This window comes from Cottoperca gobio, chromosome 12 (assembly GCF_900634415.1).
Source record: "Cottoperca gobio chromosome 12, fCotGob3.1, whole genome shotgun sequence".
NCBI lineage: Eukaryota > Metazoa > Chordata > Actinopteri > Perciformes > Bovichtidae > Cottoperca > Cottoperca gobio.
In genome coordinates, this window is record NC_041366.1 from 2782169 (window position 1) to 2800039 (window position 17871).

General features: G+C 40.0%; 1 protein-coding gene across 1 annotated transcript; it reads left to right on the top strand.

The window, feature by feature from the left end:
* Positions 1 to 651: 651 nt before the first annotated feature.
* Positions 652 to 17871, top strand: ajm1 (apical junction component 1 homolog). Its single transcript, XM_029445532.1, has 2 exons — positions 652 to 805; positions 12575 to 17871. Exon 2 carries the CDS (start codon positions 12629 to 12631, stop codon positions 15899 to 15901), a length of 3273 nt encoding a protein of 1090 aa, XP_029301392.1. The 5' UTR covers positions 652 to 805; positions 12575 to 12628; the 3' UTR covers positions 15902 to 17871.

The window sequence follows — 17871 nt, forward strand, 5'->3', positions numbered from 1 at the left end:
GTATATATATATATATATATATATATATATATATATATATATATATATATATATACTGTATATATGTATATACTGTATATATTTAATTGTCACCTGTTTCCTGAAATTTGTGTCTTCCTTTTTATAAATAAGACATTTCCACTATGAATGGATGCAAAAAGGAACTTCTTTTAGGTGTCGATGCAATGTGCTGCTGATTAATTTCTCAATCAAATAATATTTTGGTTTATTAATTATCTGAATATAGCCTATAGAGGACCAAGTCGAGTGACTCATCAATTAATCCTCTACAACATGCAAAACAAGCAAGGTCATGGACTGTCACCAACATATATAGGTTTCTTCCTGATAGGATTAACATGAACAACAGATTTCCCCTATCGAAATATGTTCGTCACAGGCAAACAGATGGAGGATGGAGGCAACCACAGTCTCCTTGGCGGACCTTTAAAGTGTGCTCATGTCAGTGCAGCAGGCGTGATGGAGAGAGAGAGAGAGAGAGAGAGAGAGAGAGAGAGAGAGAGAGAGAGAGAGAGAGAGAGAGAGAGAGAGAGAGAGAGAGAGAGAGAGGTGGGTTGTGGTTACGGCCACGTAGATGAGGATGGTGCACTGGGGATGCGCAGAAATCAACCAACGATGCAACGTAAGGGAAGAGGAGAGGAAAGATTCTGGAGAGTCTGACCAATAAGGCGGATATTGCAATTTTACCTTTTGCACATGTCCGATGTCGTCATTGGGAAATCACTATCCCACTGCCTTGTATCATAGAATGGATCAGCAGAGGCTGGCAGTCCGGACTGATGCGGTAAGACATTGTGGGGCTTTTGATTTGCACTACCGTGTAACGTTACTGGCTACGGCTACTAGCCTGCAGGGAAACACATATCCGATTATGCATTTCACCTCCACTCTCTGCAACCGCTCTTTACTTCTGTTAACGTGACATTACTGCAATGATCATACAGATGAGCACGACATGTATTGTGCATGTATTTTTGCATCTGTGCACATATCAAATTGCTTTTAACCATTCGGAGCTTATAAAGCATGCCGTTCTGTTTTTGCGAGTGCATGTTATGTGCCAGAGGGATGCAGTGGGTTTGTCCTGCAGTCACTTCCCTGCTGGCAGATGTTGGACAAATGTGTTCCCATCCTCTGACATCATCCTCATCAGGATTCTGTCTCGAGGCAGCTGCTCTTCATGCAGCAGCAGCAGCAGTCAGGATATACTACGCAGTGTTTGCTAGCTCAGCGTGTCAATGCGACGTTTGTTCGGACTTGATGCATTGCTCTGGGACACAAGTTAATTTTATTTCAAAGAAGACAGGCCCTCAGCTCTGCATTATTGCAGTGTTACAGTGGTTGCATGGGTTGTTCTGATTTAGCGGAGCCAGGTGTTGCAGAGTTGTACAGAGGCCGCAATATGTGCAGATAGATTTCTATACAAATCACAATTTCTATTTTTGTGTAACAAAATACAAACCTTGCATTCATTTACATTTGTAGTTTAAATGTATTTTTAGTTTCATTTATTTTAAAGAACTTCTTACATGTATCTGCCTACAGGCCTGATGACAATTTTAATTGTTAATTGTTGATGAGTTGTCCCATTAATTGACTAGTTATTTAGTTATACTGTGTCAAAAACTACTGACTGAAGCTGAACCACTTGTTTGGTATTGGTATTATTAGTACAGAATAATTTAGCTTGGTACTTTTGCCTTAGTTGGTTATAAGATAAGATTGCAACTCATCATTTCAGCACTATCTTTGTATTATTCTTTCAACACAGTGAGACCAGTAGAGCCTGCAGTATCCAGGTGGCCAAACATGGGTATGTCTCTGAAGACAGAAAGTGATGGGAAACTGCAGCAGAAACCCAACTTAAACCTAATGCTGGGCCCTAAATATATCAATTAGAGAATTATTCACTTCTGGTGATCCTTTTAACTTTCATTTCTGTTTCATAAAGTTAATTTTCTTATATTTTTTAAATATGTTTTTAACAAGACTCATATTCAAGTCCCACTGAAGGTGGTGCCATGGTGTTGAGAGTCAAAAGATTTGAACTTAAAGGCAAGATGTCCCTCAAATAATGACTTGGTGAAAGCGATGCAGTGGTTAACAGTAAGTTAAGTCATAACCAGGAGTGGATACAAGTCTGTGGAGAAGAACACCATTATCGTAGTTTCTGGGATCCCTTTTTTATGTCCCCAATATGGCATATAGTATGTTTGAGAAAGTGGTGCCTGTTTACACAATGTTTGCTAACGAGCGTTGGAAGAGCACGAAGATTTGTTCACTTTCAGTCTTTTAGAACTAAAAGCTAATATTAGCATGCTAACCCGCTAACAATGACAATGTTAATGTTAGCAGGTATAACATTTTCCATGTTCACGATCTTAGTTTAGCATGTTAGCATGCTAACATTTGCTAATTAGTACTAAACTGATGGGAATGTCATTAGTTTTGCAGGTATTTGATCATAAAGCAAAGTATACAACCAATTAAAGTCAACAAAGCTATTACAATTCATCCTGAGGGGAACATGACAGGCTGAACCCAGTTTCACAGCAATCCATCCAATAGTTGTTGAGACATTTCAATCTAAACTAAAGTGGTGGATCGACCAGCCAACCAACTAATATCCTGCGCCAAGGTGGCATAATAATACAATGCTCCAAAAGCAGCAGCCAACCATAATTGTGGAAATAGATCAAACTAGTATAAGCATCCTGGTTCTGAGGGCTTTCTTGTCTTTGATCACATTTTGGATGTTTACAGGGAACATTGAGTACCCTTGGTATTTATATCTCTGTAGACTTCATTTGAACCTTTTAAGGTTTCTGATCAGTCTGCCGTCCACACACCTGCCGTTCTCAGTTATTTCTCCTTTGAGGAGCTGGGATTATAGATTATATTCTTGACACTGCTGCACTGAAACCGTGTCTGCAGGGTTTGGTTTCTTCGTCTCATCAACAGTAATGGATAATGAGAGCATGATGCATATTCTTTATTTTTGTCAGGCCATTACATGTTTTATCATCAGATTGGGTTTTTTCTGACTAGTTATTACATCATTAAAGCCAACCAACAATGGCAGACATATCCCTGACGCACATTTAGGCTTCTCAAAACCAGGATAAGGATTCACCAGGTTCCTGTAGCTCTGGAGCTGATCCAGAATATGTTGATTTATCCTATGAAGTGTGAAATCAGCCAGTTAGTCCAGGTGTGGCCACCTCTTCCAAGAGGAATATCTGGAGTTACTCGTAGCTGTGGGGAGGAGAAATGATGGCAGACCTTAGTTACTGGCGAATTAGGCCGCCTCACCGTAGCAACAGTTGCCACGGGGACATTTTTTTTTTTACAGTTGTCTCTGTATTTTGTTTTCTAGCCATTTGCAAATAAATGTTGGAGTTTACATACAAATGCATGCTGAGATGTCCTGATACCTGATAATGATTAAGTGTGGGGCGAGCCCAGTATCCCTAATACTCATGTTCCTAGAGGGGGATTCTGTGGCACACGGTTCACATCCAGTGCGAGCGTTCAGTGCTGATGGAGGAAATAATGTGTCTTTTATGTGTCGCACCTTGGGGTGGTAGAACAACTGGAAACCGGAGCTTGTGACCCGTCACAATCTTGCCACAATCTGTTGCTTTTTATTAAAAACGTTAGCACAATCTTCCCCTTACGTGTTTTAGTCGCCTTACCCTAACCGTACCCATTTTAATGCTTCCAACTTTAATACCTTTCATGCAGGAGGTGGGGGTGTGTGTTCTGTCACAATCCAACAGTGACATTCAATGTTTATAATCATAACCTCAATCTTTCCAAACCTTAACAAAGTGTTTCAGTTGCGTAACATTAGCCATAACTTAATCATAAAACAGCAACAGGGATTACAGAATCATCATCCAATAACAGCAGTCGAGTTCTGATGAAGGGTTTACAACATACACAGTGACCTTGATTCATATATTAAATAATCGACACATACTTTGCACATTGCAACTGCCACAGCAAGATAAATGTCTCGTAATCATGGGATCTCATTACAAGATGCTAAATCATAATTATGAGACACAGAAGTCATAATTACAAAAAATAATTCTGTCATTTAACTTTCTGTAGTGAATGCAATGCTCATTCGTAGATAGAGCATGAGATAGAGCTGAAGTCTTTTACGGGTCATTTCAGGATTGAACAACAACTCTCAGAAGGGCAGTCAATAACAAGAAGTGTTAATTATTTCACACTGAGCTTGTGTTTAGGGGCTACATTGTGTGTGAAATAGCATCGGAGCAGCAAACTCAAAGATTGATTTCGTAGAGAACACAGGTCATCCTGGAAATGCTGCTGAAGCTTCTTGGGACTAGTGAACTACAGTGGCAGATTTATCCCCAATGTGGCCACTACATCAGAAGCATTGTAGAGAATTATGAGGCAATACTGCAAATGGTTGCAGGAAACAAGAGTCAGCTCGCCAGTTCATATGTAATGGCGTCAAGAGGCTGAGCCATGTGATACTAGAGCCTACTCCAGCGGAATAATCATGGGCCAAGAGCAAACAGTTCAGGAGCATGCAAACACACACACACACACACACACACACACACACACACACACACACACACACACACACACACACACACACACACACACACACACACACACACACATATCTCTGAATTAATATGAACTGTTATGTAATCGTACATTTTGATTAGTTGATAAGTAAAATTTTGGCTTTGTGCTGTATTACAGTTAAGTTTCACTGGTAAGTATGTATGTTGTGGTCACGTGAAGAGATACGAAGACATTTGGACTCCTCAGGATCGGTAAGATTTTAGGACAAGATTGAAGCCAATTTACATTCTACTGGCCCAATGTGGAAGGGACCTGAATAGTATCCTCTCATGGTAGAATAGCCCAATTATTTGAGCCTCAACTAACAGCTTCTTTATCTGCAGTGCTATGGCCCACAGAACACTAACAAAGCATAGCTCACTGACTGAATTATAATGGAGCTTGCTACCCATTCTTAGCATGTTGCTAAGTATCACTGCCTTTCTTTTGGACACAGGGTGTAGAGTTAGTTGGCTGACTCACTATGCGGGAGAATGACATATGACCTAATTTATGATAGGAGCAACATAGTGGAAGACATGGTCTTTCTTTCCCTTTCTCTGTCCTCGCTGTTTAGTGTTCTTTGGCATACATCATCTTAGTACACTTTTGTTCCATGGTCTTCTTGGTACACCTCACACAAAGTGTTTATTGTGTTGATACCTCCTTACTTCAAGCGTTACATGCAATGTGTGTGTGTGCAGGCATAGTGGCCGTGTTTTTCTCTCATATGCTGTAAATACAAGAGCTCATGCCGTCCCTGCTTGTCGACAAAGCAGACTCAAAGAGTAAAATATAGCACTGAAGTACTGTAGCCAAGTGTTAAGAGTTGCACCTATACTTATGAAGGTAATACAATAATAACATGGAGGCTCCGTCATCTGAACCAAGACGGCATGCTCTTTATCTCTACAACATTTTTATCTTCTACTTCTTATTTACTGTTCCGAAAACGTACCATATTGTGACCGAGCCATATACCGAGCCATAGATATGTATGTATGTACTCTTGTGTTCCTATCATTAAAGGATGGCAGTTATTGTATCTTGAAATGTTTTGATTGCAAATCTCTCTTTAGGTCTCACATCAGGCTCTATTTACATGGTGGGCAGTGAGAATAGAATCATCAGCATAACCTTTCCAAATACTCCATTTCCCCAACTGCCTACAATATTTATGTTGGCACATATACAGCTGTGGAACAGTGTGAATGTAGATGTATTAGTATTATATGGGGGAGTCAGTGTGTAGTGTTGATGTTGGGGTAGGGGAGGGTAAGTCTAGAGAGGATGAATTAGTTCTGCCCAGAGAGACATTTTCTAGGGTGTGCAGTGCCAATGGTGCAGTGTTCCAGTGCACTGAGAGTTCAGATCCATAGAAAATACCCACAATGCACCATAAGACAGTGCTCACTATGATCACTGACCAGAAGTAACACAAATACACTTCCACTGGAGAAGTGACACCCATTACTCTGGGTAGTCATTCACTATCTCTTGAAGGAGGGAGCTTGTGGCATTAACCAGCTCTTACTTATTGTTTTTATTCTTTCCATTTCATATGGTACTGGTTAGAAGAATGCCCCACCTTGTATGAGCTATGGAAACTACATATAGTAGTAGAGCACCCACTCCATGCAGACATCTGTGGCTGAAAGGCATCATAATTTTCACTCTGTTTATTTACAGGCATATGAAATATTCACTATGTCTTTTCCAGGCATGCCATGTATTGTTATTTGAAGGAACTATTTCTAGGACAGTTTTTTTGAGATCTTTTCTATTTTCCATGGACATAAGCACCATGTTGATGGGACATTCTGAGCATTACCCCCATCCAAAATATATTTAGATCTTTTTATTTTTGTACAAAAACAGCTAATAGTCAGTGATTTTATCATTCCTATTGGTTTCTTTTTGCATCTATACATTTTAACTGGATTTATGGTTGCTCATCCGTGATGAAATACTAATACTGTAAGTGTAAGTTGCACTGATTCCAACATTGTGTTTCGATGTGTCTGCTGACTCTTGGACCTCCTCTGTGTCAGAGTGAAGTTGTAATAGAGTGTCTGTTGTGAGTTATGTGCAGTCCTATAATATTTTTACGATGAGAACCTATGATAAGACATCTGGAAGCACCATGCTTACAAAAATAAAAATATTTACTGCTGGTCGGCAGAAATCATCAAAGTTGTAAAGTGTATATATATATATAGATGCTCTTTATTTTACTTTTTATTTTATTTTACTTTAGCCCTGCTTACCAAACCTGTGCCCTTACTTCTATGTGTGTTTTGTTGTTTCATTTGGAGGACTTGTCTTTACTCATATTTGAGTGAGGGTGTCCAAATAAGACCGAACACAGGGACGTGAGTGGGTTTTTTGATTAAGCATTTATGAAAATAGTGAGCAGGTTTGGGTATTTCCAAATATTACTATACCTGCATCCTGAAGGTAAAAGTACATATTCATACTTAAAAAGTACAGGCGTTGTTGAGCCTTTGCAAACCTAACATTGGTGTTTGCGATCAATAATAGTGCCCAGCTACACTTTCAATCAGAATCAGAAATCCTTTATTTGTCCCACGACGGGGAAATTTACGTTGTTACAGCAAAGAGAGTAAAGTGACAAGTAACAATCAAATAGAATACAAATACAGTAACAGCAACATAAGTAATATAAGTACAGTCATTGGAGAAAAAAATAAGTGTAGGAGTGAATATTTCACATGATAGTGTAATTGCAAAAGTTATAAAAAGTGAATATTGCACAAGGCATTGGTAATTGCACACTGTCGGAATAGGTAGTGTGCAAACACGTGACAAAACTGTGTGACGTATGCGTGCGACGCCATGTTGGTTGGAAAACAAATCAACAATGGCGTCTAAAGCAAACAACAACAATACAACTCCGACTTCTTCAAAGTATTTTGACTCTCTGGAGTCCTCTGTAAAGGCAAGATTCAGAGAAAAAGTCCAAATTTGCGGCCTTGACGCGTACACGCTAAAGCCGTCGGATTATATTGAGGATTTAGATTCATTACAGCCGATTGAATATCCGGATATTGTGAACTACCTTGTGCTACAAACGTCGTGGGCAACCAAACAAATGAAGGCATACAAGAGCTTAGATGCTTATAATTTCTTTGTTTCTGGCTGGGTTGGTAGTCTTCTTACCAAACCAGTGAAAGATAACGGTGCTCGCCCATGCCCGTGTAAATCACTCTCAAAGATCTCGAGATTGTTGTATTGTTGTTGTTCGCTTTAGACGCCATTGTTGATTTGTTTTCCAACCAACATGGCGTCGTACGCATACGTCACACAGTTTTGTCACGTGTTTGCACACTACTTATTGTGGGTGAAGTCTGCAGTGTAGAGGGTGAAGAGAAACGGTGCCAGAACCGTTCCTTGGGGGGCCCCCGTGCTGCAGACAATCGTGTCCGAGTGACACTCCCGGGTCCTCACGTACTGTGGACGGTTGGTGAGGTAGTCCAGGATCCAGCTGGTGAGGTGGTGATCCACCCCCGAGCACTCCAGCTTGTCCCCCAGCAGCCTGGGTTGAATGGTGTTGAAGGCATTGGAGAAATCAAAGAACATGATTCTCTCTTCTCCAGGTGACAGAGGGATCTCTGCATCAGGTAGATGACAGCGTCATCCACCCCGATGCCAGGTTGGTAGGCGAACTGAAGTGGGTCCATGGATGGTCTCACAAGGGGTCAAAGATAGCCAAGGACCAGCCTCTCCAGGGTCTTCATCAGCTGCGATGTCAGCGCCACCGGTCTGTAGCTGTCGAAGTCCTTGGGGTGGGGGGGTCTTTGGCACGGGTACCACACAAGATGTTTACCACAGTTGTGGTACCCTCCCTTGCTTCAGGCTCAGGTTGAATAATAGCTCCACAATCCCGAACAGTTGGTCAGCGCAGGATTTGAGTTTTGTGTTTAAAATGAATGACTTATCTGAACACCAGTTGTAGCAATGGTTAATCTCAGCTCTATAACCGGTCTCATCGTCGGTTAAAAGGCCTCTCAGAGCAGCATCATCTGCAAATGTTATTTGGTACAATTGTCCTGATGGCCAACACAGTCATTGAAACACAAAATGAACATTAGAGGTGAGAGTGCTGAAGACAGATGACTGTCCTCCATGGATCTGGACATACTGTTGCCTCTCAGTAAGTACGTTGTACATCCATCTTATGAGGGTATGATTGACACCCATGCTGCTCAGCTTCACTGTCAATAGATCTGCCTTGACAGTATGAAAGGCAGATAAGATGAAGGTGTTTGCAAACTTTGTTTAGAAGCATTACTGTTGCATCCTCTCACACCCCTCTTGGCTCTATATGCAAATGTTAAAGCATCCATCTGACCATTGGTTTCAAACCTTACATTTCATAATAACTGACATTAAAGCTATCGTTCTAAAATCATTTAATTCTGAGATATTTGTCTTTTTAGGTAGTGGGATTATTTTTAGACATTTTCCGTGACCTTGGAATGATCAGTGATGCTTGTTGAGTAAATATAGATCTTAACTGATCCCAACACGTCTGTAGTATATTCCCGTCCATACCATCAGGACAGATGGGTTTCCTAGTATTTATCTGGGAGAGGGGGCTCTCTCTCCCGTCCCCCTCGGGCTCGTGTTGGGATGGTCTGTCTGCAAAAAAGCAATTTACATCATTAGCAAACTTTACTGTTTGGTATGCACTGGGCTGCAGTTGCCACAGGATTTGTGGAAGACATCAGCCGTGTTAACATCATAATCATCCTCCATCTGCTCCGGTCTGAGCGTCTGCTCGACCAGTTGTCCAATTTGGGTCAACTCGTTCTCCCGTGGGGGTGTCCCACAGGTTGCAGCAGTTCTTTATTAATATATCGTCTTTCACTGTAACCTCTGCATCGTTGTAATTCTACTCTCTTTCATTTCCTGCATTCATTTTACAAACCTTCCTATGAATCAGATCAGATCATGATTTTATGAATATTTTCAGTATTAGTAAACATCTTGAAATATTGTTCTAGTTCAGAATCACCAAGTTTCTTTTCTAATGGTAGAAAATCCCACCACTGCATCTTTTAAGAATGCACACTGCCTGTCACTTTTCAACTGCTGCCTTTTAAATCACATGTTAAATTCATGTAGATTGTGAGTGCAGTCAATGTGATCAGGCACCAAATGGTATCATCGATCATTCACTGGGCTAAACTTCACCAGTGACTGGCACCAAATTAAAAGCTTTTTACTGCATTTTGCTTATCCTGGACTTAATATAAGCCAATATAAATTAATTTAATGTATAGAAAGCTTGAGACACTTTTGATTGTCTCATGACCACATTCAGTCAAATCTGAAAATATTACAAAATTAGGAACAACTACCAACTGGAACCCAAGCTGTACCATAAGCCATAAACCATTATGTACAGATGAGAAAGGTGAGAGCTCACGTTCATGGTGAATGAGGTTCAAAAGAATGAGTCGACTATCATTCATGTCCAAGTGCTGCTTGACAGAGGCCGGGACACTCAGACTTTTGTTCCTCATTTAAAAAGCAAAATTGAACTTCATACTGAATTGATATTTAAGGTTTTGAAAGGCTTCTTCCAACCAGATACAGAAGCTAATCAGCAAGAGGGACGTTCACACTCCACTGTAAACATTAACCACTGCCCCCATGCAATGTGTAATCACATATAGGCCAGCTGTACAGAATATTCCATGATGATGTTATGGCTGTAGATACATCCCAGCTCTCCACCAGTCTGGCAAGAAGCATTTTAAACAATGCAGAGTCCTGAGAGGGTACATCTGAAAACACCAGCATTTACAATTAAGTGTGTGAAAAGTAAATATTTTGGAAAAGGAGGATGGAAGCCTAATCAGACACAGGCATTAAGAAAAAAACGTTCTGTTTCTTCTGACCCTCTCTGTGATCACTCGTTTTAAATGTCAGAACAGCTGATCACTTAATTTACTGTATGTTGTTTTATCAGATGGCTGATGTGAACATAAAATAATGATTTGATTGCTTGAACAGTGTTGGATTAACTGTACACTTACTAACATATATGAACCTTTGTAAAAGGTTTATATGTCGTGACTTTATTAATGGTCACCATATAATATGTGTATGTAATATATATATATACAAATAATTTAGTAATGTAATCACCTTTAAACATTAAATAGTTAATGAGAACTATTGATCCTTTGTTAATGACTTATTAACATTCTTTGTTTTCTTTTTCTTTTTTACACTTCCTGGTTTAGTAATGCTGAGCATTTTACAAGCATGTGAAGTGAGAACACATGTTGGTTTGATTGGGAATTTATGAGTATCTTCCTGTTTTCAAAAAGGCAGTGTGATTTAAATCACAAATGTTTGTGTGTACTATCTTTGTGTGGATCAATTTGAATTCTAGAACTTGGGAGTGAGGACAGTTTTGCAAAGAGTGACTTTCTGTCTGGTCCAACTTGCAACAGTGAGGTTAGAATTAGGTTTCGGTGAAGTTAAGGGATGGGGTTACTGTATGGGTAAGGGGCTGGGAAATGAGTCCTCACAAGTATAGAAGTACAAATGTATCACAATACAAACTAGTATGTACAATGAATGCTATGTGTAAACATATGTACTTTCAATCTTCTAGCCTTTCTTTATACTCTCAAGAAAACACTGATACCCTCTCATGACTTGAGTAAAAACTTTGACTTTGGCTTCAAAACAGGAAATGTGTGACTTCTGTTGGACCTGATCCCCTCCTTGGGCCAATCAGGAAGATTCTTGGATGATCAGCAGCATATTCAGAGACAGACAGACAGAGCACAAGCACTAGCATTTTTCTTGGAAACAAACTGTTTCTGTTTAGATTCAGTGTTTCTCACCAAAATACATCAACAACAAGAGTGCTGACTGCATTCCATTCCTTAAAAACATTTGCAAAGCCATTTCTTTTCAAATATTTAGAACCCTGCATAGTTTCTGTGTTTGCTTCCTGTCTTTGTTGGCACACGCTTTAACACAACCAACTGCCAATTATTGGGATAGTGCGAAAACTGTCAACAGAAATGTGTATTGTATTGCTGCATGCTGTGATGCAAAAAACAAACAGATTGGTCCCATTCTCAAAAATATTGTTCTATAGTGCTAATAGGGTTTTTTAATGTGAAGTTGTGTGCCTGTAAAGCCCATTAGTAAATTGAAATTGGGCTACACTTGATTAGTTGCAGTATTGTGGGACAAAAATACACATACTACATGATTGACTAGATATCACTGTATAGCTTATTGTCAGAATAACCCGTGCTTCATGCCATAATACAAATGTAGACATACTTTTGATTCCATTGCCATCATTGAATATGTTATCAACATTATCATCATCAGCAAAGCATGAAGTCAGATCTCATTAGATTAATTTATTTTAGCCTTCAAAAGAATGTGCTGTTAGAGAGAAAGACATTAGAACAATTTGAGATGGATTTAAGAATAGTGTGTTAAATTCTTTAAATACCCCAAGAGTATTCAGTGTTTTTGGAAGTAAAGAAGCTGTGAAGCTGAGAATTCCTTTAATCGGTTTTAAGATTACAATTTCAAGGATACCCAATTTCTACCTTTTACAGATTAAGTTATATGTTTCCCCACAAATGTAAAATTGAACCATGTGTTATTTAGTACTATGTCACAAGATTGTTGAAATTCTGCATAATCCTGTAGTGATATAAGCCCGTAGTGATATATTCTGGCTAAAGCTTCCCCATAAATTTTTCTTTTACCACCACTTCAACCCTGAATTAGAACACCAAAATGTATTTCCTTTTAACATGTTTCTACATGAAATACAATTGCAAGCAGAAGATCTTTGGATGTGATTTGATTGCACTGATGTGTATTGCCTGGATAAATATCACTGACTAAAATGATTTGTTTTCCTCTCCAGGAAACATCAACATTAAATCAACTTGATGGAGAGAACTAGAGGAGTCCCTTTAAGATGACACGCACAGACCCTCCTGACATACTGGTATCAACTGTGCATCGAGATATTAAAGTGGTCCCCATTTATTCACACTACAGGTCCTTGCAACCTTCCAAACAATGTGATTCTATAAATTACACACTGGAGGACAGCAAGAGCAAAGTCAATAAGAGGCACTGCCGTACCTTTGACTATAAATCATTGGAATACCCCAAATCCCAGAAATACTCAATGGAGTCCCCATACAAGAAGGCTAATAGGCATGCAGCCAACCCAGATGTTGCCTGGAATGCCTTGGGCCGTCAGCAGAGATACCGCTTTTCTGCTCCGGACATTTTCAACCATAGGTTAACTCCTCAACCAATGGCTGCAGATATGACCAGTGAAGTTATTGTCCCTGAACAAAAAAGAAGGACCAGGTCAAAAAGTGCACCTCGGGTCCAGACCAGTCTCACCCCTGTGTCTTTTGAAGGGTCCTCCTCTTCAGGGAGGAAGGGCAGGGAGTCCCAAAGGGCTCCGAGAGACTCTCGCGGGAGACCAGAAGTATCACCGCGTAGGGAGTCCTCCCATGCAGCAACAAGGGCTCATATGCATGACGTCCATCCCATTAAGTTGCAACCACAAATAAGTGACAGCAGTAGATACTCATCTCACTATGCTGCTGATAATTCTGAGGATGGAGGGATGGATAAACCAGCAACTAGCCCTCATGTCAGGTGTCGGGTGGACATCAAACCTGATGACGCAACATTACATCATTCAGAACGGAAACAGGCTACACCTCAAGTGGACATACCCTGGCAGAGGCACCATAGTGGGGGGAGTAGGAGTCTGACTGTGCCACGCCATTTCTCCTACTCAAGAACATCAACTCCCACTGATTCGTTAGGTACAGAGGGTAGGCAAGCTTATCAATATTCCCGCAGCATGCCAAATAGTTACCTACAACCCATGGAGATTCCCTTACAAAGAACGCCTTCATCGGGTGATTACTATGGTAGGGAACGCAGAGCACATTCTAGTCCTAATGTGCCAACTAAGTTCTTTTATGCAGATGACCCAGGGAGATATGTTACTACTGCTCCTCCTCAACCAAGTTCTTGCTTTCATGATGAACGTTACACACCAGGACAAACATACACTCCAAAAGTGCAATATGTGCAAGATCCAAGGACTCGAATGGTGCATGCTGTAGCTACAAGACCTTATTATCCTGAGATGGAGACCTATCCATACTCTGTACAGACAGGGTATCACAAACCCTATGCAGCAAATGAACCAGGGCCATACATCATACAGACACCTCCAACAAGATTATTTTATGGGGATGATCCAAGATCTTATCAAATCCAGACTGCTCCGCCAAGGTTTTATTATTCCAGCGACATGTACGCAATGCCACCAGAGCATCATATCCCAGCAAGGGCATATTACACGGAGGGCCGAAGACATGCCAGAGTCATTCAGGCACAAACAGATGACTGGTATGGCTCAGATGCATCTGGTTATTCCACCAATCCTGCCTCTTATGTATCTCAAGTCACTCCAACCAGAGCCCGTCCAGATCCTGTGTTAACACCCTGGTATGCCAACCCTTGTGTAGAACCTCAAAGAATTGGTACAGATTCAAAATCTTACTCGAGGTCCTGGGACAATATTCTCAACCCTCATGTAGAGAGGGAACAACCTCTTCCTGTACAGCGGGGTCAAAGCTATGATGACCTTCTTGACTCCAGGAAGCCTGCAGCAGCCGCAGGGGACAAACCACAACCAGTGGTAGTCAATCTTTCCAGTTCACCAAGACGTTATGCAGCCTTATCAATGTCTGATAACTCACTTATTGACAAAAGCCCAACAGAGACATCAAAGAGCACTAGTAAACTCTGGTTTGTCACTCCTGAGATAACAATCACTGATAATGACATTCGACCAGGGAAACTTAACAAGGCTGAAGGACGGTCTGCCAGTTGGGACATTCTTGACTCCAGAAGCACCGAGGATCCAGAACGGTCTCATCGTGACTTTGAGAGCTCCACCAAAGAGAAGACACACGACAATGCCTCACTACAGCAAAGCCTTGAACAACTTGATGAGCTTCTGGCAGATCTTGTGACTGATTACAAGCCACCCAGTAGAAGGGCAAGTGAAGACATTCTTGATCAATTAAAGAAGTTAATTGATGAGGAAGAAGCAGTATCTCTGTCCAGAAAGAGCTCAAAGGCATTTATAGGTGAACCAGCTCCTCTTGACAAGCAGCCAACCTCAATAAGAATTAATCCTAATGCTTTTCGAGACATGGACGGGGCCAGTGATGCAATGAAGAGTGCAGATGAGTGCTCCCCAGATCAGAGCCCAGATGAGGATGATACAATGATGTGCTCTAACAACAAATGCCGGAGGACAGAGACCCTGTTCAATGCTTGCCTATATTTTAAATCCTGCCACAGCTGCTACACTTACTACTGCTCTCGTAACTGTCGCAGGGAAGACTGGGACATTCATAAAGAAAGCTGCCTGTATGGAAGAATTGGCAGCATATGTCGTCACATCATCAAACACTGCCGGGAGACTGTTAACATCCACAAAGCCTTCTCCCGTATTGCCAAAGTTGGCTATCTTTCTCGAGGTAGAGGAGTTCTGTTCCTTGGTTTTCCAAATCCTGCATCATCCAGTAACTTCCTGCAGTATGGCCTGGACAGTCTACTAATGTCTCCTACATACTTGTCCCTCCGAGAGCTTGAAAGCTTCAAGGACAACCTAGGGGAGTACTGTAAGGAGCTGCAGGAAGCTGGTAAAGAGTATGACCCTAACGAATGTTTCATCTTGAATGTATCCATTGCTGTTGGTGACCAATTGCCTGACGGGCCATCACCAAGGAACGAAGCTCCAACTGTCAGAAAATATGCAAAGGTAGCACTGGCTTCCTTCAGCCCTGAGAGAAAGGTTCACAAGAAAGAGAGTGACATGGAAACGCTGATCCTCACTCCACCACCTGGAACAGCAGATATCGACAAAGAGGGAGAGGAAGGCAGGAAGGCAAGAGAAATCTGTTTTATAAATATACAACGGGAGTTAAGGATTCGAGGGGTTTTCCTACGCCATGAATACCCACAGGTATATCAGCAGCTTTGTGAGTTTGTGGAAAATAACAGAAGGTTCACACCCACAACTATTTACCCTATTGATAAGAGGACTGGTAAACAGTTTATGTGCATGATTATGGCTGCCTCTGAGCCCAGGACATTGGACTGGGTAGGCACCCCGCATCTCCTTGATGACATAATTTAATTGCACCTTTTGTTGTAAATATATATGTATAGAAATACATATATATTGTTACACATATTTATATATCAATCCAATTACAAACATTTGTAGATAAGTATTTTGTTATCAAAATGATATATATTCATGTCTGCTTGGTCAGTATTATTCTTTTTCAGAATATTATCTGCCATGTGCAGAATGAGTACAGTACATTTTTTATTTGAATCTGTTTACCAACTACATACTTTTTATCCACCACACGTCATTTATCTGTATCAATCTGTATAACACATTCCCTTTGGTAGGATTTACCTGCTGACATTATGGTATTTTAATTTTTGCAAATTATAAGCAACAACTTGTTTTTATTAAACTTATAGCCTCTTTAGATGAGAGAGTCAATTTCTGTAAGTGAATACAGCATGACTATTTTTCATATGCAACTTTAATGGTATATCATGCAGAAAATATTTAACATTATTTTCTTAGCTACATAAATACTTTCTATGCAAAGTTGCGTCATGACTTAAGTACCACATTACTGTAGGAGTTGTTTCTGTTATATATTATATCATATTATACACATCTGTAAAGAACGTTTTATTGAAATTGAGATGAAATGTGGAAAGATTGGTAGCAACGTAAATCATAAGAAAAATAAAAAAGACAGTTGTGCTACTTGAAACATCTATAAAAAACACAAAATTGTATTGTTGCTTGAGTAGAAGTGCTGTACTGAAATTTAACTTTTTACTTCTCAACTTTAATGGCATACTCTGGAGAAATCCAAGCTAAATTCAGTAGTTCTTTAATTCTGCTCTGCAGAATTACCGGAGCGCTACTGGACTTGAAAGCAAACTCCTCAATGAATATTGATATGGTGCCAGTTACCAGCCACACAGTAGGTGTTGGCTTGTGTTCAGTTTTAAACACTGTGAATAGTGAGAGTTACAAAAACAAAACTTGGTATAATACCAAGAAATCATGCAATTTCCTATAACACTGATGTTGATGAGTTGTATTTTTTAGATATCTTTACGAATAAAAATATATGAATTAGCAAAAGGAGTTATTGTCCTTAGAACAAGGTGCGCCAGATTTGGCACAGTAGCTATATGGTACATAAATGCTTGAAAAATACATTAGTTGTGTATTTGTGCTGCACTAGGTTTATAACATATGTAATTTATATTGTCCTTTTTGGTTTTAGCTAATCAGAACCTTTGCATTGCTCATTGCATCATGTTGCCTCATTTCTCAAGATACAGTACATTTACAGTACATTTTGTTTTTGTAGCGTCCTGAATCCCACATTTCCTGCCAGTACACTGATGATGATTTGAATCTTACAGTTAAGTTTTAAAAACTCAAGTGTATCTGGAACATATCGTATGCTTATTTCCAAACTTTTAAATGGTTTCAGCCCATTTGTCAAATGACTCAACATATCTGGAAGACATGAAGGAGCATTAATAAATCAGTCCTCAGTAAAGATTGAATAAGCTGTTTTTCCCCCAGTCATTAATCATTGTTCTCCCTTTCAACTTCTTCCTTTATGATATCAGCTTTCCTTAGAATTTGTAAGACAAAGTACAGTGAAACTTGAAGTACATTTATATTTGAAAATCTGTTTCACTGAGTTACACCTGTTTGGCTGACAGGACGTGCTGTACAGATTCAGTGAAAAGTTGCTGGCTGCATGTGACTCTGTTTTATATGCTCTCATCTCATTTTAACATGACATTGATGATAGTACCTTGCTCGATGAATGGACTTGTGAAAGTGAAAACTGTTATGCTGTGTAAGAAAAAATAAATGAATTTTCCATTTTTGTCAGTCATTCAAGTTAAAATAACGTGTCAAAAGTAATGGAGAAGACCTCACTAAAATGTCTAGAAAACCCTGTAATCTTGTATTTTTTATACTTTCAGCCTATGTGTCTGGGTGTGTCTATTTATAAACCATATCTAATAAATGGAATGGGAACTCTG

What these genes read in the sequence shown, in the direction of transcription:
- ajm1 (XM_029445532.1), top strand. Translation starts at nt 12,629, where the DNA reads ATGACACGCACAGACCCTCCTGACATACTGGTATCAACTGTGCATCGA.